At 41.9% G+C, this 25,958-nt stretch overlaps 1 protein-coding gene across 8 annotated transcripts in view; it reads left to right on the forward strand.

The window, feature by feature from the left end:
• Positions 1–25,958, forward strand: part of Bcas3 (BCAS3 microtubule associated cell migration factor) — a 502,893-nt gene that overhangs the window by 59,888 nt on the left and 417,047 nt on the right. For all 8 annotated transcript variants that reach the window (XM_036195473.1, XM_036195472.1, XM_036195479.1 and 5 more), the window contains exon 7: positions 1,227–1,299. In XM_036195473.1, the coding sequence (XP_036051366.1) occupies positions 1,227–1,299 (73 nt within the window). The remainder of the gene's footprint in view (positions 1–1,226; positions 1,300–25,958) is intronic.

A 25,958-nucleotide genomic window follows, 5' to 3' on the forward strand; every position in this document is an offset into this window, starting at 1 on the left:
CTTCTCAAAGGGAGAAGGAAAAATGTTAAAAAAAAAATTTGGGTCTGGGAAGATGGGTCAGGGGTTAAGAGTACTGGCTGCTTTTCCAGAGGACTCATGTCCCAGAATCCACATGGTGTCTTATAATGAACCATCTGTAACTCCATTCCAGGGGAGCTGGCACCCTTTTCTGTCTGGTCTTGGAGCACTGCAGGCACATTGTGCACAGACATAGGCAGGAAGAAGATCCATATACAAAAAAGTAAAATAATGAGTAGAAAAACAAAACAAAAAAACATTGGAAGCTAGTGTTGCGGTAGTACTTGCTGAGATTGTAGGGTCTGGAGTTCAAGGCCAGCCTAGGCCACAGAGGAGATGCTATCTTCAAGGTAAAACAAAATAAAACAAGTTAATTTTGTTATTTTCTTTTGTTGTTACTATGAGCAGGTATAGAGTGTAGTCAAATTCTTATTCTGTATATGCCGAATTGGCAGAATTTGTGACATGAAGCTGTTAGTAGTTAGTCTAGTTTCCATTATTTGTATACCCTAATACCTAGAAAGGGTTGGTCTCATTTCTTAAGTGACTTTATTCTTCCTTTAATATTACCATTTAAATCACTGTATCATTAAACATTTCATTCATGTATAAATAAAAAAGATATTTTCTGCCCTAATAGATATTATGAACATTCTAGTCTTTTTTTTTTTCCTTTGATTTTTTTTTTTTTTTTTAAGATAGGGTTTCTCTGTGTAACCATGGCCATCCTGAAACTTACTCTGTAGACCAGGCTGGCCTTGAACTCAGAGATTCATCTGCCTCTGCTGGGATTAAAGGTGTCCGCCATCACAGGCTGGTGAACATGCTAGCTCGGTTTTTGGGTTTTGATCTCACAGAGACTGTTGGTAAGGTTGAAACAGGTGCCAGTTAACCAGAAATCTTTAATAAGATGTCGGTCAGTATCTTTAATGTTTAGAATATTTTTCTCCAGTTTTCTTTGTTTTATTCAGTTAAATGTGTGGATTGAATACATTATACTGAATAAATTTTTGTTGTGTGTGTATGTGAATATGTATATAAACACACATGTATACAAATATGTATGGACACACATATGCCCGTTCTGTACATGGCAGACAAGTGATCTACCACCCACCTACCCCATCCTCTATTATAAACATTTTGAAATAATGGGAAATATACAAGAGTTTCTCAAAGCATACTTTTTGTTTTATGTTCTCTGACAGGTGCTCAAAAGTGTGATAACTTTGCTGAGAAAAGACCTCTTCTTGGTGTTTGTAAGAGCATTGGATCCTCAGGGTAAGGATGTTCCAAGTGAAGCCTTGAAACATTTAGCATTTGTGGTGATGTATTTATCTCTTTCCCTATACAGTGATGCTGAGCATCAGATGAAGGCAGTGTAGTAGATCACAGTGCGGTCTGGAAAGAAAGATTGTCAGCACTGAGCAAAGTGTTCTTGAGTTCATGCATTAGCTGTGTAGTATTAAATTCTTCTACTGCAGAAGTCGCTACCCAGTGGTAATATAATAATGTTACTTTCATCATATATTAATGTTTGGCAATGTATTGATGCTGTGGCTTGTGCCCGATGCAACTCTAAAGGTATTCCTTGGTTTTCTCTCTTACTCTTTATAATACTACGAAAAAGTACCATTTCCTTTTTGATTTACACAGTCAAAGAATAGATTTGCTAGCCGGGTGGTGGTGGTGCACACCTTTAATTCCAGCACTGGGGAGGCAGAACCAGGTGGATCTCTGTGAGTTTGAGGCCAGCCTGGTCTACAGAGCAAGATCCAGGACAGACACCAAAACTATACAGAGAAACCATGTCTCAGAAAAACAAAAACAAAAAACAAACTGACCTCACACAGGGAACAATTGAGTCAGGGATACCCAACTGCTGTCATGTTCATACTAGCTACTATGAATGGGGAGGGGGGAGTTTCTAGTGTTTTATCTGCTTCCTCCTTGTGTTAAATGTTAATCATACTCTTCCTGGTGACTTAATAATTTACTAGTTATCCGTTGTGTTCCCTGTATTTTAACTGTCTGCATAATTTCAGTTAGGGATATGTTTAGTAAAGCTGCAGTGGTGTATGTACACAGTCATGTCCCTCTAGATAGGCAGTCCAGGGCTAGTGCAGCTCTAGTGACCTGTGTTCTTTCTAGTTTTGACATTCTTTCAAAGCATCTTCTTTCATAGTGATTGCAGATGGCCACTATGTTCATTTGAACTGGTACTTTGTTGGTATGGAAGATGATATTATGGATGTTAGGCAGGCAGCTGGTAGCTGTTGCGAAGTGCTTTCAATCATGGTGTACACTTTAGATTATGGGGCTTTGGAAAAGGAAGATCTTTTAATGACATACATTTTTATGTTACGAATTATATCCACCTAAAATAAAAAAATGTACATGTATGAGGGTTTTGCTTGCATGTACTTCTGTGGACCACTGGTGTGCCTGGTGTCTGAGGAGGCCAGAAGAAGGTGTCAGATCTCCTGGAACTGGAGCTACAGTCACAGATGATTGTGAGCTTCCATATGGGCACTGGGGACTTGAACCTGGGTCCTCTACAAGAGCAGCCAGTGCTTTTCATTTTATGAGACAGGGTTTCTCTGTGTATCCTTGGCTGTCCTGGAACTCAATCTGTAGACTAGAGATCTATCTGCCTCTACCTCCTGAGTGCTGGGAGTAAAGGTGTGTGCCTCGCCCAGCTCCACAGCCAGTACTTTTAAAGAACCACAGAGCCATCTTTCTAGCCCCTATTACTCCCTTTTGAAACATGTTTTCACTTTTTAGTTTAGGCTGGCCATGAACTCAGGGAGCCCATAAAGGCTTCCTGCTATAACCTCCTATGCATTGGGATTACAGATTTGAACCATCATATTCATCCAAATCATGTAGTCTTTATTATTACTACTTACGAATATAGTTTGACTGCATGCAATGTGTGTTAGTTATGGTTCTCGAGAGGAACAGTAATGATAATAAATAACGAAGTGCATATCAAGGGTACATTTGTTAGACTGGCTTGCACAGTACAGACTGGGCAGTGTGGATCTCGCACTGGAAAGGCCGAGAACCCAGTAGGTGGGCCCACCAGCAGTCTCAGTTTGGTGCTGAGGGCCTCGAGGATTCCTGGAGAGTAAGGGTCTTCAGTCCAGGTGGAGGCCCAAAGAAGCTGGCATCTTGTGTCAGCTTATGGTAGCTGCCGCAATAGCAGAAACAGGTCTGCCAGTGAAAAACAAAGCTGCCTTCCTTCTTTGCCCGTGCCCTCACTGGGCTGCCCCCGGAAGGCACTGCACACAGTTGGTAGGCCTCCTGTTTACAGATAACCTGCTTGAGAAAACTCTTCACAGGTGTGCTTGGTGGCTTGCCTTTAGTTGATTCCAGATCCAGTCAAGTTGCTAACTATGATCAACCGTTAAACATACCCCTTGTCAGTTTGACAAACACTGGCATCATGCTTCATTTCCAGCTGACAACGATAAAACTATCATAACTTTCTAATGTGATATAACCATTCCGGGTACAATGCAAATGTATTATTTTCCCTCACAGTAGACATGGTACCACCTTGAAGAATTCTTAGTCTTTTTGTATTGAAGGCTCAATATATTTGTAGGTATAGATTTAGAATACTTTACCACTGATACTGTCTCAATCAATGCTAAATGATAAAGAGATAGAGGAAACAAAACACATCTGTTTAACATATTCGTAACAAACCAGGACAGAATTATTCTTGGAAATTACAATCCTCATTTCTCTAACTGGACCCATGGCCTTACCTGGTATTTGTATCTGATATCCTCCACTACCCATTCTGTATTTCCTCTACATCCAGGAAGCACCTCTCAGGGCCCGATTCTCTATCTGTAGGGACACTCCTGAAGTGTCCGGACCCTTTATCTTGCCAAAGGCTATGGTCACACCAAGAGATGATCTAAAGGATCCCCTAGGCTCTAGACATATTCTCCCTTATCTCCAATGTGGAGAAGCAGTCCATTTCCCCTCCCACAACCCCCTAGTCTGAATCTATCACCCCTCCAAACATTCCTTTGACTGAAGAGCATCAGGAGCAATGTGGTGGGGGTTGGGGGTGGGGGATCAGCTTTCTTTTGAGTGGAATGTTTTCTGTGTCTCCTGGCAGGAGCACTCCCCCATAACCAAAGCTTGTATTCCAGCAGAGCATAAAGTAGAGGGACAGGAAGTAAACATTTTCCTTCTGGGTGGTACCATTTCCCTTATCCCTTGTGCTAGGTCTGTGACTCCTGGCTATGGGGGAAACAGTGCCGTGTACTACATATTGATTCAAAGTGTATAGAGACTTCTGGAGAACCCTCGCTTGGTTCTCTAGCCAATTGCTACCCATTTTAATAATTTTTATTTTTATTTTTTTAAAGATATTATCTCTCTGTGTAGTTCTGGCTGGCCTGGAACTTGGTATGTATTACCAGGCTGGCCTCACAGAGATCTGCCTGCCTCAGCCCCCCCCCCAAGTGCTGAGCTGAAAGTCATGTGCCATCATATCCAGTCCCTAATAAGTTTTATAACTGTGTCTTCAAAAGGTCATTCTGTGGTTCAAGCTAGCTACTTTGGGGTGGTGGGGACCATGGTAAGACCAATGAATTCCATGACTGTAGGCACATTGTTGTACTTGTTTGCGTTGGCTGTGAAATAGTGCTGTGTAGAATTCTGTGATGGTGGATAAGGCATTCTGTAAGTACATGGAGGACAATTTTGGAGGAAGCAATATGTACAGATATTGGTAAAATTCTTTCTCTGGGGAATACATGAAGCATCATCTTCCTTCCTTCCAGGGTCCCAATGACAAATTGAGGCATAATTCTACCAAAATTTATCCCTGGGAGACTTCCTTCAGAGCCTTAGAGGCAGGGGTTGCTTACAGGGTGTGGGTACCAATCCCTCAACCAGCCTAACCTTGGAAGCCTTACTCAACAGAGATGAGGTCTTCCCCCATTACCCCTTAGGTGGAGCCCAGCTCTGCTCTTTCCTGCCCTCATTACAGCTCATCCTCCAGGACAAGTGCACTGTTGCCGGGTGGTAGGGAGCAGCTGGCTACTAAGATGGGCATCTCATGCCCTACCCTGCACCTTCTATTCAGGAGAGGTTGTAATGGTTCTTTCTGTGTCCTAGCCACTCCCAAATAATGACACAGGAGACTTAGTAATTGTGAAAGCTTATCCTTAGCTTAGGCCTGTTTTTTAACTAGCTCTTATAACTTAAATTCACCCATTTCTATTAATCTACATTCTGTCAGGTACTGCCCATCCTGCTTCTTCCATCCTGTTTCCTCAAATCTCTCTCAAGCGCCTAGACTCCCCCTCCCCTCCTTCCTCTCTGCCTAGCTATTGGCTGTTCAGCTTTTTAGTGCAGCACTCACAGCAATACACCTTCACACTGGACACATATCCCATAACATGATGTAAAGTGGGAGCCCAGCTGCGGTGATTGTTTTGCAAGGGGGAACAGATGAACTCCCCAAGAAGGAGGATGCTTCTCTTGGAGGACAGTCACTCATGACAGTTCAAAAGACAGATCCATAACTGGTAGACATATCTATTCCAGTAAGGAAATTGCTGCCTTTTTCCTGGTGGATGAGGTCCAGTGTAGTCAGCCTGCTACCAGATTGCTGGCTGGCCATTCCAGGAATGGTGTGGGTCAGGCTCACTGTTGGTCTCTGCTGCTGAAGGATTTGACACTGAGCAGCAGCCGTAGTTGGGTCAGCCTAGGTTAGTGGATATCCATGTTGTTGATATCCTAACCTTCAACCCTATCCATACCTGTAATTCACTTTGTTCATGGGCCTGTTAGGCTGTGGCAAGGATGGCTGGGGAAGGAGTCTAACTGATCTCTGAAAGGGCTGTGCTGTCTTCTTGATTGTTGAACTCCTCCTCTGCTAACTTATGTTTTGATGAGAATTTATGTGGAACACAAACATCTTTCCACCTTTTGCCTATTTGTAGAGATCTATGTACACACCTCTTCCCCAAACATTGTTCTCACCAGTTTTCATGCATGGGTCTTCCAAACTAAGCAAAATGTACCAACATGTTCACTGCCCAGAGTTCTCCCAGTGAAGATTGCCTTTCCCCAGGGAGCCTTGCAGGGTTGTCCCAGAAAGTGGCCGTAAATGTTCCCGCTGTCCACTTCTGGGTGATGCCTGCATAGTGTTTAGGGTGGTCTGTAAACTAGGTCCTGGTCTTCTTCATCCTCAGTCATCCACCCATAGGGCACATCCCATGAGGTCATAGGTGAATGCTTGGAGACAGTCTGACAGGAATCAGAACCACAGGCAGCAGCTACAGCAGCTGGTGGGGAGCTACGCAGGCTCGGGAGATGATCGGCGGGCAGCCAGCAGCAAAGTGCTGGCTCTTTCTTTGACCACTTTAATTTGGGCTGGGGCTGGAAGGTTCCACCCACATTTTGGGTGGGTCTTCCCACTTCAAATAACCTGATTAATTAAATCTCTCCCAGGTGGGCCCAGCAGCTTGCCTTTTAGTCGATTCCAGATCAGTCACGTTGAGAAACCATTACGTTTCTTGAAGTATGAACTTCTTTTTGTTGTTGTCATTAGAGAACTTTGGGGGAGTTTCGTCAGGTTCAGGAGGTGGTTAATGACAGAGGCCTGGGAAAGGAGCAGCAGAGGCTGGCAGATGCAGAATACTTCCGCAGAGGGTCACGGCACTGCAGGTAAAAAGGAACCGGAGTAAATGGATTAAAACTGACTAGCGTGTTTTAGAACACAGCCATCTGCAGAGCAGGTGGAAACAGCTGTTGCCGGGAAGTCAACAGAGACATCAAACAGTCTGAGCTGTGTTTAGGCTGGAGTAGCTGCCACACCCTGTACAGCAATGGGATTGTGAGGCATCCATCCATGCCTGCAGCGTCTCCTATCCCAGCCTTTCCCCATTGGTCAGTGAAGAGGTTTTTCCAGGTACCTTCTCCTTTGTGGCCGAAAACACTCAGCTTGAAGTGTCAGATCTTGCCCAAGCCCTGAAACATTGTGCATGGGAGTTCCTGATGTAAGGGCCTGTGCATATCCAGAGCCCACGGCTTGTGCCATTTAAGGCTGTCATTAGTGGGGGCTTCATGAATGCATAGAGGTATACAGAGTGAGGGTTAAGAAAAGGTAGGAGAGCAGAAAAAGCATGAATGTGCAGATGCTTTGGCAAAGTGTAATCTCGACTGACTCATTAGTCCATTGACTCTTTAGTTACCTAGATACAGAGGCAATTCCCTGAAAGCCAGGCCTGAAAGCAAGGATAACATGGCTGAGTGTTCCAATATGTTAAATCTTGCAAAGATTTTTAAAGTAAACTAATCTAAATTTATTCTAAAAATTAAATGAATTGCATTAAACATTTAAAGAAAAACATCAGTAACTCAACAAATCTTAAAAAGAAGTTATACATTATAAAATAAACTCATGAGAATATCCCAGCACCATATTCAAAGTAGCTCAAAAAAAGCTGAGGGGCTTGATAGCTTACAAGGGAGTAGAAAGTGAAAGCAAACTCCAGGGGACCCAGGGAGTGTACTGTAATGAATTCAGAGTTGGAAGCTTTTGCTTTACAGATGTTTAAAGGCGTGCATGTGCGTGTGTGCGCGCGTGCGTTCGTGTGTGTGTGTGTGTGTGTGTGTGTGTGTGTGTGTGTGTGTGTGTGTGTAATTCAGCATCCAAGAAGCTTTGTCTTCCTTTTCAATTTTAAGAATTTATTTTAATTTGTGTGCATTGGTGTTTTGCCAGCGTGTATGTCTGTGTGAGGGGGTCAAATCTCTTGGAACTAGAGTTACAGGCAGTTATGAGCTGCCACGTGGGTGCTGGGAATTGAACCTGGGCCCTCTGACAGAGCAGCCAGTGATCTTACCACCAAGCCATCTCTCTTGCCCCTTCCTTTCCAATTTAAAAATAATTTTCCTTTTCTTATGAACCCTGCCAACTCTGTGAATAAAGGATTTGTTTTTACGGAATTCATCTATGTAAGTATCATGATAGGGTGTGATGGTTGTCTTTCTTTGGGTAAACTTGCAGGGGCGCATCCCTGTGTGGGTCACTATAGGGTGTGATGGTTGTCTTTTTTTGGATCAACTTGCAGGGGTTCATCTCTGTGTGGGTCACTATAGGGTGTGATGGTTGTCTTTTTTTGGATCAACTTGCAGGGGTTCATCTCTGTGTGGGTCACTATAGGGTGTGATGGTTGTCTTTCTTTTAAAGTTTATGTATGTGTTTCTGTTTGTAGGTCAGGGAGAGGTATTGGACTCTTAGTAATTAAAAGTAACAGGTGATTGGGAGCTGCCTCATATCCATGCTGGGAACTGAACTCAGGTCCCCTGGAAGAACACCAAGTACTTTAATGGCTGACTCATCTTTCCAGCCTCAGATTAGCATTGTTCTGAGTCAAGATCTGTAGCTCATGCTGGCCTTGAATTCATGGTGACCCTCCTGCTTTATCCTCCCAAGGTCCTTAATAAAGGTCATGTTCATTAGAAGTTGGAGGAGGTTCCTTGGGATAATAGGAATGTGACTTTCTTTTTGTCATGAAATGCCCTGTACAAACAATTCCTGCCACTTGTAATTCTCGAATTGTGTTTGTGAGGTCTGATGGAAATACAGATTAGGTTGTATTACTTCTGTGTGGCCAACAAAACAGGACATCCCCACCAGTTTTTGCAGTTTATAGATAAAACCTGTAGTGCAGGGCCTCAGGCCTTCCACTTGCCTTTCCCTCTGGAATCATTCAAGCCTCTGTGGGTACTCTGACTTTTCTCTTACCTCTTTACCTCTGGGTTTTTAGCTCACTTAACCCATCAAAGAACAGGCTTACATATTTTTGGTGTAGCATAGATGCCAAGCACTAGCATGGAAGGTATGAGTGGGACTGGTCAGCAGATTCACATGGGTGGTTTGAGACCTTCTAGATTATAGGGCTGAGGAGTTAGGGGTTTAGCTCAGTGGAAGATAGCTCGCTCAAGTGCAAGGCTCTGGGTTCTGTCCTTAGGATTGGTGAGGAGGTGTGTGAGGTAAGGAGCAGGAGAAGAAGTCACAACATGACAAAACAGGAGTCCTTCAAACAAACCTCAAGGAAACTAGACTGTAATATAAATGAAACAATATTAAATTTTTGGGATTTTGTTTTGGGCTTGGAGCTATGCTGTGGAATGTCTGTTTATTATGTACAAAGCACATCGATCCCCAGCATCAAACAACAAACAAACAAGACTTCTGTATTAGTAAATTAGTGAACAATTAAATAAATCAATTTCTGATTTTAAAGATGATTCAATAGTAAAGTCTTTGTCAATATTAAACAGTTTCATGCATACTGAATGTAAAGCACTTCTAGGGTGGAGTAACTTTGATGCTCAAGTCATCTTGAAAGAGATTTGACCCTGTTAATCTAACAGTGGATATCAGGAGATCTTAAGAAAATAAGGTGACACTGTTATTTCTTTTTCCCGGGTGGCTACGGATTGTCTTCCTATATCTTGTATTTAATAAATAAGAGGCATTAGCATAAATGTATATATACAACATTCATCATGACCATAGTTCTCTTAATCACTTAGGAAAATTTCTAGTTTTCATGTGTAGAAATCTAGGACCTTATACACTTGACTTATACTTAATGTATACAGTGTGAGGTATGAATGGTGTGTTAGTGTAAACTTATAATGCATTGTTATGCTACCTTGCCACAAGAAATGTTAATGCATTTATTTGTTTAAAATTAAAAATTTAAATTACAAGCACTCCTAAGTACTTTGCTCAAATGTCCTACCAAAACATTTGCTAGTGATCAAACAATAGAAATATTTGTGTTGTTATTTATCTTTAAAAATTTTAAGATTCATTTATTTTATTTTGATGTGTAAGTGTTTTGCCTATGTATATTATGTGTACCACATATATGTCTGGTAACTGTGGAGGTCAGAAGAGGGCATTGGATCCCCTGGAACTGTATTGGGAGCCACCATGTGGGTGCTGGGAACTGAAGCAGGTCCTCTGGAAGAGCAGCCAGTGCTCTACCTGCTGAGCTGTCTCTACAGCGTTGACTTTATTTTTTAAAGGTCTGTTTCACTTGCTATCATATGATGACATACATTACTGAGAGTCTGTGCTTTCTGAGATTTGGCTGGATCAGATAGTGCACTCACAGTGGGCAATTTCAGGGGAGTTTAACTCAAATCAAATGTATAGAGCTGAACTCTGTCATTTTCTCAGTGAAGGAGAACCATTACCAGAATGTGCCAGGAGAGCTGGATGAGAAATGCCCTGTAGCCTCACTCAGGAGGACTCAGCTTATCTGCAGTCATCCAATGGCATGGCTGTGTGGGTGTTCCACCCATTCCTGTTCCTCCTCCAATCACAAGCCAGGCCTGCGTTGCGAAGTCTGAGAAGTTGAGATACCATTGGTGCAGTGAACATGATGATCTCCCAGAGAGCAAGATGAATAAATAAAAGTAGTGAGACCTTGTATCAAAACAAAGAATGAAAAGTGAGCAGGACAGAGGTAGTGGTTTCCCAGGAGTGGAAGGACAATTCATCACAGGGTTTCACAATTACATCCTGCATAACTTCACAGTGAAACCGTGAAGCTTTAATAAAAGTGCATGTGACCTTGTTCTTAGAACAGTGTGTGTGTGTGTGTGTGTGTGTGTGTGTGTGTGTGTGTGTGTTCGTTCTCTTGTCCTTGTGTTCCACCGTATTTGAGACAGGGTCTCTTGTTGCTGCTGTGCATTCCGGGCTACCAGCTTTCAGGGGTTGTCCTGTCTCTGCCTCCCAGCTTGACCCACGTGGCGTCGGTGAATCAGTCTCAGTTCCTTGTGCCTGTGTGGCAGATACTTACTGAGCCATCATCTCCCTAGACACAATTATAGGTGTTCTAATCAAAATGTTAGTTTCTTGTTAGAGAACAGCTTGCCATGGATTTTGAAATGTGTTCTGTTTCACTTACCTGCCGGCAATCCTGTTCCTCAGCCTAAGAGTTTTCTAGGGAGGTTTGCTTGATAAATTTTAGTAAACACATCATAAATGGATTCTTGATTCATGTCCCCCACCCTGTCCATGTATGTATATGCATGTCAGTGTAGGTATGTGGGAGGGGACAGGGACATTCCCTTCTTTGTGTGTTTACTGGTCAAAATTGATGTTGGGTCTCTTCCTTTGGCCTGAATCTGGAGCTCATTGATAGGGCTAACCAGTGAGCTCCTAGCATCTGCCTGTTTCCATACTCCAGTGCTAGGTTTTTTGTTTGTTTGTTTTTCCAATTTTTATTTTTAAATTGTCTGCACACGTGTTTGTGTGAGTGCAGATACTTGGGAAGTCCAGAAGAGGGTATTGGATCCCTTCACCTGGAGTTATAGGCAGTTATGAGCTATAGATGTGGGTACTGGGAACCCAACTCTTGTATTAACCTCTGAGTCCTTTCCCGAGCAATGTGCTTAGACTTGAACTCAGGTCCTCACAGTTTTGAAGCACGCCCTTTAGTGAGCCATCTCCCCAGCGCTTTGACCAGCGTTTTAAAAAAAAATTGATTCTTTTAAGATTTATTTTTTTATTATGTATACAGAAGAGGGCACCGGATCTCATTACAGATGGTTGTGAGCCACCATGTGGTTGCTGGGAATTGAACTCAGGACCTCTGGAACAGTAGTCAGTGCTCTTAACCTGTGAGCCATCTCTCCAGTCCCAAAATTCTTTTTGTCTTTCACATCATGCCTTCTGTTCCCACCAAGCTCCCTCCCCACCCCAAAATTTAACAGAACAAAATTTAACAAAGCAAAATTTAAGAGAAAAGTAAATTAAAAAAAAAAAAAGAGAGAGAGAAGGGGAAAATCTAGTCTCGGAAGCTGCAGTGTGTCACAGTGAGTCTCACAGTAAACTCCTTTATCCATACATCTTTACATGCAGGCAGTTATTGAAAAGATCAGTGGTCTGATTCTAGGCCCCTGGTCTCTGGTGCACCATCGGTGCTGGGCCCTCACTGGGACTCTTTGTTGCTGCCCTGTGTGGTGGAGATCCTGCAGCCCTGGGTCAGCAGGATTAACATCCCCTCCCCTCCCCTCCCCTCCCTCCCCTCCCCTCCCCTCCCCTCCCCTCCCCTCCCCTCCCCTCCCCTCCACTGTGCGCCCGGCAGATCATAGACAATGTTGGGGTGGGCCAACACATAACCCTGGTTCTGGGCCTGGGTACTTGCAGGGTTGGTCCCCAATATTCCTAAACTGAAGCTTGCTCTGTTAAACCACCTCTGTGATAGTCATGTAAGGGTGAGAGCCTTACTTACCAACCCAGACATGGAGTATAGATGTTTAAATGTGCTCAGAAAGGATGCTTGCAAGAATGACCCATCCTGTCCATCAGACAAGAAGTGTCAAGTGGCTGTTCTGAGCCGTTACGATATCTAGTGGGTTTTCATTCAGCAGCACACCCACTCATGTTGTAACTCAGTTTTTATCGAAACTGAAAACACCAGTGCTGCTTCCATCCGCCCAGAAAGAGTAGATGTGGTGCCGTGATGGCCCTTGCAATCACTGATTGCATGGGGTAGAGTCCTCTTGATTTTAGCTTTAATTTTGTCCAAGCTGTTCTGTAGTTTGCGAGGGAGGGAGTCATGAGTCCCAGAAAGAATGGTGTATATAAAAAGGAATGAAGGAAAGAAGGCCTTAATCATCGAGCAAAAGTGACCCTTTATGCAGAATTGAAAGTGGACGTAGAATAGGAAGCAAATTAACTGTAGAGTTGAGTGACTTTGTGTGGTCTAGAAAATTGTCTTGAGGTAGTCATGGTATTTGAGAAACACAGAATATTTGCATTACACTAAATGAATAATGAAACCATTGGCACTTTGGCATTATGGTGTGAGAGACTTTTCATTTCTATTTTATTTTATTTGGTTTTTCGAGACAGGGTTTCTCTGTGTAGCTTTGTGCATTTCCTGGAACTCGCTTTGGAGACCAGGCTGGCTCTGCCTGCCAAGTGCTGGGATTATAGGTGTGCGCCACCACCGCCTGGCATGACTTTTTATTTTTATATTGTTATGATTTCATGGGGAAATTATTTGTTTCATGGCTTTGCAGTGTTTGCACCTTTGTGCATTTATGTGCACTACTGTGTGTGTGTGTGTGTGTGTGTGTGTGTGTGTGTGTGTGTTAAAATTTTGGAATCAGAGGACTATCAAAATCTTACAAATGGGCTGGAGAGATGGCTCAGAGGTTAAGAGCACTGACTGCTCTTCCAGAGGTCCTGAGTTCAATTCCCAGCAACCACATGGTGGCTTACAACCGTCTGTGTGCCCTCTTCTGACCTGTAGTCATACATGCTGTATACAAAATAAACAAATAAATCTTTTAAAAAAATCTTACAACTCCTGTGATGCTGATATTGAATGTCTACTTAACAGTGGGTCACATGACTTACATATATCACGAAATGATTCCAGGACACTCTTTTTTTCAGCTAACAATAATCTGACTGTGCATTACAAGTTGGAAGAACTGATAAACACACACACACTCTCTCTGACTCTCTCTCTGAGACAGGCTTCTGAGACTGTGTATCTCTAGCTGGCCTGACTTTCTATGTAGACCAGGCTGGACTCATACTCATACAGCCCTACCTGCCTCTTCCTCCCAAGTGCTCAGATTGAGAGTGTGAAGTAGAGCCAATCTTTACTATTTTTTTGCCAGCCTGAAGCTGGTTTTGAAGCCTAGGCTGGCTTTGAACTCATCACAGCCCTCTTGTCTTAGCTTCCTGAATTTTCTGTGATTACAAGTGTGTGTTATGATGCCTGACTTGAAGTATAGTTTATATTTCATTTTTTATTTACATTTAGCATAAAAACTCATTTTTGGAGTGCAATTAATATATTTTTCTTTGAGAAAATGTAAGTTGGAATACAATTAAATTAAAATTCTCATGGAAAGCGATTTGATTTTCTATTTAATGTGTCTTCATTTAGAGACCTTTTAAAGGAAAGGATTCTGTCTCTGGAGATGTCCATGTCATTATGTCATTGCTGGTTTGTTTCAGTTTTTCTTTTTTCCTTCCTTTGTTCCTTAGTCGTGTGTCCCGTGTTGTGTCCTGCTTTTCAAGACATGAGGTTTTCTTCCTTCCTTCCTTCCTTCCTTCCTTCCTTCCTTCCTTCCTTCCTCCCTCCCTCCCTCCCTCCCTCCCTCCCTCCCTCCCTCCCTCCCTCCTTCCTTCCTTCCTTCCTTCCTAGGTTTGGTTGTCCTGGAACTCACTTGAACAGGCTGGCCTTGAACTCACAGAGATCATCCTGCCTCTGCCTTCCCAGTGCTGGGATCAAAGGCGTGCACCACCACCACCACCACCACCACCACCACCACCCCCCAGCTTGTAGTTCAGTTTTTTCTTTTGTGGTATTTAAGGGGAATGTTTTTCTTCTTCTTCTCCTTCATTCTTTAAAAACAGGGTCTCATATGTAGACGTGCTTGACCTGGAACTTGCTATGTAGATCAGGATGCCTTTGAAGTTAGAGATTTTCCTGCCTCTGCCTCCTGAACACTGGGATCAAAGGCATGCCCCTTTACACAATGAATCAATTATTGTTAGTGTATGTAGGTGCATGTACACTTGGGTACATGGCAAAATGCGTGTGTGGAGGTCAGATGGCACCTTACCCCCTTGAGACACGGTCTTTGTTGTTCTGCCTGTTGTGTCCTGTGTGATTGCTGGTCAGCAAGCTTCCTGACCATTGTGTCTCCTGGCCTCACTCTACCCATACTGGCATTACATATTTCGTTATTTATTGTGAGTAGGCTCTAGGGATTGAACTCAGATTGAAGGTATCTTTGAAGGAAACCTGGGTGTAATGGCACAGCAGATGCTGACCTAGGTAGGGGTCTTGTTTCCACTTCCTCTTGCTTCCGGTTCTACAGTTTTCTTCATCCACAGGTTTAACCTGAAGTTGGGCCTTTTTAATCCTCATTCTCTTGACCTTCGTGGCAGGATTCATAGGAACAATGATGGCTCTAGAGAAAAGTTGTAGATGGGAATTTGTAGATGAAGAACCAATTTATTTGACAGTTCTTGGCCTCAGGATCCTTAACTAAAAAGTGAATGCTTCGGAGGTTAAGAGAGTTCTATTCCCACACCCACATGGTCTCATAACTGTCTGTAACTCCAAATCCAGTGGATCCAACCCCCTTATATAGACATCCATACAGGCAAAATACCAACGCACATGAATTAAATACATACATACATACATACATACATACATACATACATAACAAAGGTGGTACTGATCCAGGGATGTCATGCTGATCTCCTGTGGAGATTAAATGAGGCAATGTTTTCAAGTTTTCACTACAGTTTGGTACATACTGGGTGCGGATTACAGTAGTTGATTTGAACTGGAGGTAGAGGAAGAGCAAACACTGGCGGGGACTTCTCTTCCTGTGTACTGATGCAGTTATCTGACTGTGGGGTTGGGAGCACAGCTTGCTCGCCTAATCTGCTGTTTCTCTTCTAGTTTTGCCAGTTCTCATGGACTAACCTAGGACTGCATTTAGGGGTCTTTACTTCCACTGAAAAATTGTAGTTTGTTTATATTCCCTACAGAAGCTTATTATAAAATGCCATATATATCTATATATCTTTATTGAGACATAATTGAAACATGATTAACTGCACGGACTAAATGTGTGCAGTTTGATACATGTTGACATGGGTATATACCCGTGAAACCATCACTCCAATCAAGAGAGTAAGCATAGCCACCCCACAATAGATTTCTCATGCCCAGCTGTAATGTATCCTTGACCTCCCTCAGCAGAAGAGGCTCCTTCGAGGTAGTAAGACTCAGAATAGCACTGGAATCTTGACTAGTAATAAACTTTTTAAAAAAGATACTTTGCTGTTGTCTAGTTTAAGGTAACTTCAATTGGGAGTTAAAAATAAGCATCCTGAGTTCAATGTTCCCTTCTTCTCCATAACCTAAAGGCCTTTTAAAAGCAAAGCTTTCCTTTGAGAAGCAGTTCATAAAACTACTAAAGGGCTTGCAGTTCCACTGTGTAATCATTTCAAAACAACAGTTTTTTCAGCCACCAAAAAGGATGCAGTCTTGACATTTAAATAGGAAACAGATTGAGTTTTTGGCTGATACTGCTGTGCTGGTTTAAATGTTGGTTCAGTCAACTTCAGGCTTAGATTACAAGATTTGCAAATTAAAGGAAACCAAAAGGGAAGGGACATCTGCATAGATTCTGACTTTGTGGAATTCCACCCAGGCACGCTTACTCTCCTGGCAGAACCGAGCATGTGTGCAGCGAATAACCACGCAGAGATCACTGCTGTGCTTCGATTCTCTTAAAGATGCCGTGGGCAGAGACCTGCAGTTAGCAGGACGACCGTGGGGTTTTCTTTTCACATGACTGTTTTTAAGCCATAGTCTAGGAAGATTAGGGTGTGTGTGTGTGTGTGTGTGTGTGTGTGTGTGTGTGTGTGTGTTGAGGTGAAGTCCCTGGTGGTGTGGTGGTTCTCTTGCCTCAACCTCTTGAGTATCTGGAACAACAGGAGCACCCGCAGCATCATATGCAGCAAGATCTTGTGTTGATATAGTGAATGGTATTTAACCAGAATAAAAGCTTTCCAAATGTCACTAATTGTGTTACTTGATGATTTTATTGTATTAGAGAACTTGTGTTTTGAGGAAGGTAATTTGCTTTAACTAAGGTTGAAATCTGTTATAATCAAAGACTATATGGATGTAATTTACTGAGTAAATTATAACACAGACACAGTAAAATTTAAGGAATCTTTGTCTGCTACTGGGTTAATCATACATTATGTATATGATTTTAAGATGTTTGTTATAGGTCATCTAGCATGCCATTTAGACAGCAGTCTCAAAGAGCTGCCTGATTCAAACGATCCCCACTTTTAGTCTATGAAGGGCTTTTTACTGTTCTTTCAGGTCGCTCTGGGTACTCTGTCATCTACTCCTCCATTAGTATGGCAAGGCATTGTTTCCAGATGGGAAGGAGAAAAGGCTGGCCCACAGCTCAGTTTCTTTGGACAGTTGTGTGGTAGGGTAGGGGAGCCGTGTGACTTCTGTAATGGATAGAGTTAAGGGTGCTGATAAACACCCTGTAAAGTGCAGAGCAGCCCTTGATAGCAGATCATTGTAAGTGTCATTAGGGTTAAAGTGGAGACATTCTCAATTTGTAGGCAACAAGTTTGGCAGAGATAAAAACTAGTAGGGATGTAAACTAATAAAAACTAATGGTGGCATGAGCCCTCTTCCTAGTTCTCAGGTTCCGGTTTTTAGTTTGTTTCCTCCAGTGGCTGAGTACGGCATGCTAAGTAAGTGCAAGTGTTCTTTCTACCAGTGAGCTGCGTCCCCAGCCTCGGTTGTGCATGCATGTTCACGTGCACACACAGACACACACAGACACACACACACAGACACACACACAGACACACACACACATGGTGTTCATTTCTCTTTGGCATTGATAACTAGGAGTGGAATTTCTGGGTGATGCCTCTTTAGATATATGCAAGTCATTTTCTGTATTCTTGAACCTCTGTTGACGAGTGTGGGATTCTAATAGGCAGTGCAGTGCAGTGAGTGTGTCCCGTCCTCTGTTCCAGGAGGTATTTGAAAACACGGAACACCATTTTCCCATTGCAGTCACTTAGAATCTCCATACCTTTGCTGGCTCCCCTCTGCCAGCTACTGAACGATGTCAGTAGTTAGTGTTAGTGTCTCCTTTAGTTTGAGACTGATATAGCACAACAGGAGATTGGCGGCAGCCGTTCTTGATGTCCTTTAGCTCACGAGTGGGGAAAGGTCAGATGGGAAGGCCCTGAGAAGTCACTTGTCGGAAAGGTCATCTGGTGTGAAGTGGAGGGACATGGTTTACGGTGCCCCTAGAGCTGTGCTCTGCCTTGAGTGCTACAGGGAGCCATGCTTGCCTTTTATGTCTGTTAGCTATACCCCAGGGGACTGTGGACCAGTACTGCAGCTTTAAAAAAGAATTCTTTTGTATTCTGTGTTTACTTTCTTGGAAAAGAGTAACAACAGTCATAATCCCATTTGAGGTATTGTTCTGTGTTCATAAATAAATGGCTTTTTTTACATATGTATACATACATACATACATACATACATACATATATATACACATACATATATTGGATTCAAAGGTTGTCACTGCTACTATATCATCATTAAGGCAAATTTTAGATTTTTTTCCCTTAAATTCTTTGTTTAGAAAGGAATTGGGTTAAGTTCTTGTCACTGATTTTTATACTGTCACAAAAATATGGCAATGAGGGCTTCTGATTCGATTCTGTTAGCATCTTGTTTTCCAAACATCAAGTACAGCGGGGGTCAAAGCGGTGAGCTGACTGTCCTGTCCAGAGGTCCTAGTGTGGGCGCAGGAGGAACACTTGTGGAAAGGGGCTGTGATTGCCCTGTAGGCGTTGAAATGACTGGAACTCAAACGTCTAGTATATTCCATTTATCACTCACTTGAATATAACAGTTCACATTTCTCTCTGTGGAAAACGTGAAGCATTGTACCAACCTGGTGGTTTAAAATACTCTACTCTTTGACTGTAAACTCAAATAACCCTGGATCTTTTTCACTTTTCCTGAGAATTTGGAAGGACACCTTCTGCATACGTTTGTTAACTTTTTTTCCCTCCAACAAGAGAATAATAAAACTTTGGTTTTGAGGCCCGAGCAGAGAGCGGGATGAACAGCTGCAGGGCAGGTCTGTGAGTCACTCGTCAAACAGCGATTTCGGAAAAAAACGATAACACACCCATCCACCATGAAAGATAAAACTGCTGCGATGGCAGCCATTTTAAATTATTAAATGCTGTAAACGCCATAAAGTTAATTAGAAGAGGAACAAACTCTACAAAGATAAATGTGTTTTCAATATGGTCTGGAGGGAGGGGTACAGTGAACAGAGAGGAAATTTATTTCTGGCAGGACTCTAGCCATGGAACTGTGGCTGAACTTTTTACCCTAATTACCTCCTGCTAATGCCTGCAGCGGTCTGGAATCAAAGTGGCGCTTCAGGCCCTGGAAATTCTCTGATGTGGCGAACGTTTGTTGTGTGAGGAGGCTTTCTGAAGAAAAAGCAGAATATTGTGACAGAATTAAAAAAAAATTTCTCAGTTACCACCCACCTCACTTGTTGCCTACAAAAATAGAGTAATTGTTTGCATCTGTGTCTTCCTTCCCCCTAAGAAATAACTGTTATAAATCAATGTGACAGAGCCAGTGAGCTGAGGCTTGCCCGAGGTAGGTTTTAGTTTTTAAATTTTTTTCTTTTCAAAGTTTCTCCTTTAATTTAAAATTTAGGTTCAAAAATATAAAGAAACTTTGTGTGTGTGTGTGTGTGTGTGTGTGTGTGTGTGTGTGTGTGTGTGTGTGTATCAGTTAAAAAGAAACATTCTGTCACCTCTAAAAGGAGAATTTGGGTCTTAAACCGTGCTTTACCTAAAGAATTCTGAGGACACTTTTAGTGTCAGATTGATAACAGTTCAATTGCTTAGTCCTGGAAACAGAAATGGGAGTTTGAACACTCTGTGTTTAGTCCTCTGGTGACAGAGAAGACGTGGAGGAGTAGCTCCCCAGAGCCTCTCCTGAGCTGGAGAGTGTTCGTTTATCTTGCACAGGATTTCTGGCCTCCTGTCTACTGTGTGGAATAAATGTCTCTTCAAGTCTTTGTTTTTCATCCTCGGCTGAGAGCATTTCTGTGCTGTGTACCACACGAAAAGGCCTCTCTTCTTACGTTTGTGAGGCGTCAAGATTTCACATGTCTGCCCTGGTGTGGGTGTCTCTGTGAAGTAGGATCTCCAGTTTGAGCCCTTACATACTGTGTTGAAGGACTTTTTAGGTAATTTGTCAAGAAGACCAAAGGCGTTGTAGCTTATTTATGCCCAATAGTCATTGCACAGGCCTGGAAACTTGTTTTGGTGGCCTTTTTTAATTTAGGCATCCTGAAAGGATAGCTTTAATTTTTATAGTTGGGATGCTGTGACTTGTTTTTTGATCCTGGTCAATAAAGTGAATTTTCATTCCTTATAACAGAATATTAAATTTCGTTCAAGGCCGTGCTGAGATCACATCCTTCTCTGATTAGGTTATGGTCACTAATTGCTCCCGTGAAATGGTGATCTTTTGCCTTTTGTATACTTACACATTTGGGTAGCACCTGTGACCATGCATCTGTATCGTTTTATTTGTGAATGAAGGCTATTTCTTTGAACTGCCAACTTTCAAATCATGTTATAAATAATTATTGTTTTGTTCCATACCTATGCTAATAAAAACATGTCTTCGTGTTTCAAGACAGTGATACATGTTCATTTCTAATGAATGACTTCAGAGTAGACTGCTCACGTTAAAGGCGAAATGCAGTTCGCGTTTCCCTGGATGTTTTCCTCCCTCGCTTTGTTCTGTTCTATCTCTCCTTACAGGAGAGAATGACTCAAACTGTGTCTGATACTGTAAAAACACTACCAGTGCTTTTTAATTTCTATAAAAATCTAAATAATTATAAACTTACCCCTCCCCTTTTGAGACGATCTTACTACATAACCCAGGTTGCTCTGGAACTCACTATGTAGACCATGCTGCCTCACAGAGGTCTGCCAGCCTCTGTCTAGAGTGCTTGGATTAACTGTGTGCACCACTGTGCCAGCTGCCAAATAATTTCAAGTTCATAGAGAATTGGAACATAAAATGAGTTCCTCCTTATCCTGCAGCTGGGTTTCCCTGTTTTAAAATTATGTAAGTGGAGTATTCCTCGACAGCAAACAGCTGATGTTTGTGTGTTCAATACTGTTCAGTAACACTGGTTCAAATTCCAGAAACATTAAAAAATCTTCATCATGGCATTGTGGCATAGATGCCAAGAATAATCTCAGCATTCAGAAGGATGGGGCTGGAAAATTGGGAGATTACAGCCCCATATGAGACTGGGAAGAAGCGTGAGTCAGCGAGTCAGCCAGTCCACCCGCCGGGTGTGTTTCTGTATGGATAGTGAGAGATTCTGAATCACATCCAGAATAGAAATAAGACATCAGAGTGAGAGTGTATGAATGTTTTGCCTGCATGTATGTCTGTGCACCACTTGGGTGTCTGGTGCTTGAGGAGGCCAGAAGAAGGTGTTGGATCCCCTGGCACTGGAATACAGACACCGGTGAGCCACCATGTGAGTGCTGGGAGTAGAAACTGGGGCTGCCCCAATTTGTGTGTTAATGTCATTTATATTCAAATGTCACACCCATCAGTAGATTCTGGAGGTGGCTGTGACAGAGGAATAAGGAAAGCAGACCGATTGTTCTGTTGTGGGTTGTGTTTGTGGTCTCTGAGCTGGCTTCGCAGAAGTTGGTGTAATTGATGGCCTTTGTTAGTTGAGCCAGACATGAATATTCTCATTTTCACTTCACCATGTTTTTCATTTAGCTATGGAAGTACAAGTCTGTTAATGAGCAAAATGATGTCTAATTTTTATCTATAATAATAGAGAAGCACTTATAAATCATCTTGTTTTTAGGGAAATAAATCTGAGCAAGATTCTGTGTATCTGTGTATGAGATTTCCTTCACGATAACCCAATGATGTAGTTTCCTGGTTGTAGCCCCTTAGTTTTCAGTGTTTCTTTATAATCTTGACTTCAAGTTAGCATACTGGTACCCTAGCTGGGGGTGGTGGTACACAACTGCCATTTCAGCAGTCGGAAGGGAGCTGCAGCAGACCTCAACCTCCCAAACCTTAAACTGAGAGGCAGTCATCATGTCTGAGTACAGTGGTTCTCAACCTGTGGGTTGCAGTCCTTTTGGGGGTCAAATACCAGACATCCTGCACATCAGATATTTACATTAGGATTCATAACAGTAGCAAAATTACAGTTATGAAATAGCAATGAGATAAGATTATGGGGGCGGTCACCACAACATGATGAACTCTATTAAAGTGTCACAGCATTAGGAAGGTTAAGAACCACTGACTTAGTGCATGCTAGACAATTGCTGCTGCCTACTGGCTTACATTCTTGGCTCTATAATTCATTTCTTAGTTGTAAAGATGTCTGGAGGTGGGTTCTCACATTCCACCTGTACATTCTGGGGATCGAACCTAGTCAGTCTGTCTTTGTGGCCGACTGAGATATCTTACAGTAGCCCAGGCAACCTCAAACTCACCATGATTCTTCTGCTTTGCCCTCCTAAGTTTTGGGGTTCCAGGTCCAGATTATTTTTACTTTATGTTATCTGTGACACTGTGCCTGCCTGTATGTCTGTGGACCACATGTATGCCTCGTGCTCCCTGAGGCCAGAAGAAGGTTGTGTGCCTCCAGGTGAGTGCGGGAATTGAACTACTTACTATCCCATGCATGCTCTTCGTTGCTGAGCCAACGCCAACCTTTGCTTTCTTATTATATCTCCCCGCTACTGGTTTTCCATATTTTGTTGTCCACCAGAATTTACTAGTAAAATGTGAAAATGGAATAGAGTTTTCTATGTTTTTCTACCTTTTTAAAAAGTATATGTGGAAAAAACCAAAAGTAAACAAAGAAAAAATGTGTGTGCTGCTGAAGTGAGCATTCTAATAGAAATGCATTCTAATTGATGCATTGTATTGGTTCATTTTATTTAGGAAGAAGGAGTCTCAAATGAAGAATTTTCTTGATCAGTTTTCACTGTGGGCATGTCTGTAGAACAGTTTACTAATTAATAATTCTATTACTCGTGTAAATTTTACTTTGTTTAATGAAGGAATTTAGCCAAGTGAGATCTGAACATCCCACATTTAAACTATAATATAGTATTAACTGTTGTTCATTGTCATATATTGCTACCTGACTCTCCCGCACCGGTGTGAGTTTCCTCTAGTTATTCGGAAGCTTGATACTAAGGAAGTCAGAGTTACAGTTTCCTTCTTCTGTGTAGCTGTGGCTGTCTAGTACTTGTTATGTAGCCCAGGGTAGCCCCAAACCTTTTGACTCAGCCTATCAAGTTCTAGGATTATAGGCATTCACCCTCATGCATGATCTACAACTTCAGGTTTTTTTCTTTTTGGCTTTTCAAGACAGGGTTTTCTCTTTGTATCCTTTGTTGCCCTGGAACTCACTCTGTAGACAAGGTTGGCCTCGAACTCACAGATCTGCCTGCCTCTGTCTCCAGTGCTGGGATTAAAAGTGAGTGCCGTCAGTGTGCACCAATTTCATTCTTTTTATGAATGAGTTCTCTGCTCTGTCTGTCTCCGGTAAATGGGCGTCAGCAATTTAAAAAACAATCCATGTTGAGGAACTGAAATCTTTGCTTTTTATCAGAAGTAGATTCCTTGATATTTGATATGGAGTATTATTGATCACAGTCCTTTATGATGAAGATTGAACTGGATATTTAAAAAGAAGCTTTCTTCTATAAATTTTTTACTATATTTTAAATTTTGGTAAGGATTAAATAAGATAATTCATGTAAGTACTTTATAGTGATATCTGGGGCCATTCAGATGAATGTTTTTCATGATTAACTCAAAGGAGTAGAGAGTGTCAAAAGACTTTATGGATCCAGGGTCACTAAGAAGGGATTTGAAACATCAGATGTATGTTTTAGAAATGGAAATTTACAGAGTAGCTGTCCCAGTTTCCTGTGTTTATCAGTTCTTCCTAAGGTAAACCATAAATAGACCTTTAAAGGACATTTTGTTTTTACTGTTGCTTTGAGAGAGTGTCTGATGGTTAGCTCAGGATGGCCTGTCCTGGGATTGCTCAGCCTCAGCTTCATTGCTGCTCTTTCAGGCAGGTCCTACCATGCCTAGCAAAAAGAGAGATTTAGTTGAAAGGCAGTTTCAGAATCTCAGAAAAAAGTGACTAAATATTGTGCTGGTCAGCTTTGTCAGCTTGGCATAAGCTAGGGCCATGTGGGAAGAGGGACCCTAATGGAGAAGACGCCTCCACCTGACCAGTCTATAGGCAAGCCTGTCTGGCATTTTCTTGATTGATGATTGATGTAGTAGGATCCACACCCCTGGGGGCCATCTCCCAAGCCTCTGTTGGAATATCTTCTGTATTCACAGCAGGACAACTTCTTGCTGGTGCACATTCTGAGTTAGGGTGGAGTGGAGTGGCATGTCCCCCCCCCCCCCCCCCCGAAATATGTCAGATGCAGCATCTTGTCTTCTAGGAAATACTTAACATTAATCCTTCCAACTTACAAAAACATTCTTCAACCTTTTAGTGAGCAATGCCATGTCCAACAAAGAACACTGAACCCCTGCCTTCTGGAAGCTTGTCATTTAGTGTAGAAGGCCCTATTTATCTAATAAATGTATAAATGTTTGATTACATTCTGTCACTAAGACAGAATTAATAACTTCTGCATGAGAGAAAGCCTGTCGACTTGGTAGCAGTTATTTGGTGGAACAGCTTGGTCTGTCCTCGGCTGTTGGGATGTTGGGGACTTTTCATCAGTAGGCATCTTCACCACTATTCACGGGTATCCTCCTTGATACAGAATTGTGGTTTATTATGTGATGCTTTTAGATGGACTCATGGATTTGGGAATGCTTTAAACTGAACAGAAAAACTAAGTGTTGGTGTTGTAGTTATAATGGCATCGTCTTAATTTCTATACTCTTAAAACTTATTATTTATTCATGTGTATGTCTGTGTATGTATGAGTGCAGCATTTGAGAAAGCCAGAAGAAGGTGTTGAAATGCCCTTGAACAGGAGTTACAAGTGGTTGTGAGCCATCATGTGGTTGCTAGGAACTGAACTCAGGTCCCCTAGATGTGGAACAAGCTCTTTTCCAATGAGCCATCTGTGGCCCCAAATTTTTATACTTTTAAAAATTATATATGTTTGTTGGTAACCTGTTGTGATGTGGCATTTTCCATCTTAGGCACCAAGTTGGTTCAAGGATCAAAGTATCAGAATCCAGGTGTGGTGGTCCAGGCCTTTAATCCCAGCACTCAGTGAACTTTCTCAAAACAAAATCAAACAAGAATATCTTGACTCTGGCTTCATTTCTAACACCCCTCCTGTTTGTATGTGAAAGATTGTATTGTGTGTGGAGAACATCACTCCATGTCTGGACCCCTCCTTGTGACAGCATCCTTGTTAGCATGTTTTCAAGATGAAGAAATGGTAGAAAGTTTAGTCACCAGGGTTTATTCAGAGAGAATAAAGAGTTACTAAGTAGGCTAATCTCAGCGTTAGCTTTTAATATGGCTAAGTTTCCATTTTCTTTCTTTTTAAAATACTAGTTAATAAAGAAGTAGACCAACAGGCTTTTGTTCTTCAAGCTCTGAATAAGAATACAATACTATAATTCTATCAAAATTTTCCTCTTATATTTAAGGGCTTAGATTTAGCAACACATGTTGAAGATTGTGCAGCTTTTTCCTATTTAAAAATAAATGTTTCCATGCTTCTGACAGCTCTTGGTAGATTTTAAATATCTTTGCTTTTTTTTTTTTTGTATTTTTCTTAAGCATTGCACATTCTTGGAAAATGTCACTTTCTCAGATACTTTGTTGCACTTTTCCCAACTTTGTTTCAATCTGTTAAATATCATGAATGGAAACAATAATGGTCTTAGTAAAGGAAATGGCATTAATGTTTAGAATTTTGAAATCATAAAAGCCATATTTCACTTGACATTAACATGACAGTCATTGTATTCCATTTTTTAAAAGAAGCTGTTTTGAAAACTTGTCCAGGATACGATTGTGACTCTTGTGATTCCTGAATGCAAGTGTCACGGTGTTCAGTAATTAAAAAGTAGGCATTACGTTTACTATCCAATGAGTTGTAATTCCAATTTCCCATCAAGTTTTAAATTATCTGGTTTTTTAAAAATCTCTTTGCCCATTAATTGTATGTGCACACATGTGGGTACAGATGTGCCTTAGGACATAAGTAGGGGCAGAAA

This window comes from Onychomys torridus, chromosome 8, assembly GCF_903995425.1.
Source record: "Onychomys torridus chromosome 8, mOncTor1.1, whole genome shotgun sequence".
Taxonomy (NCBI): Eukaryota; Metazoa; Chordata; class Mammalia; order Rodentia; family Cricetidae; genus Onychomys; species Onychomys torridus.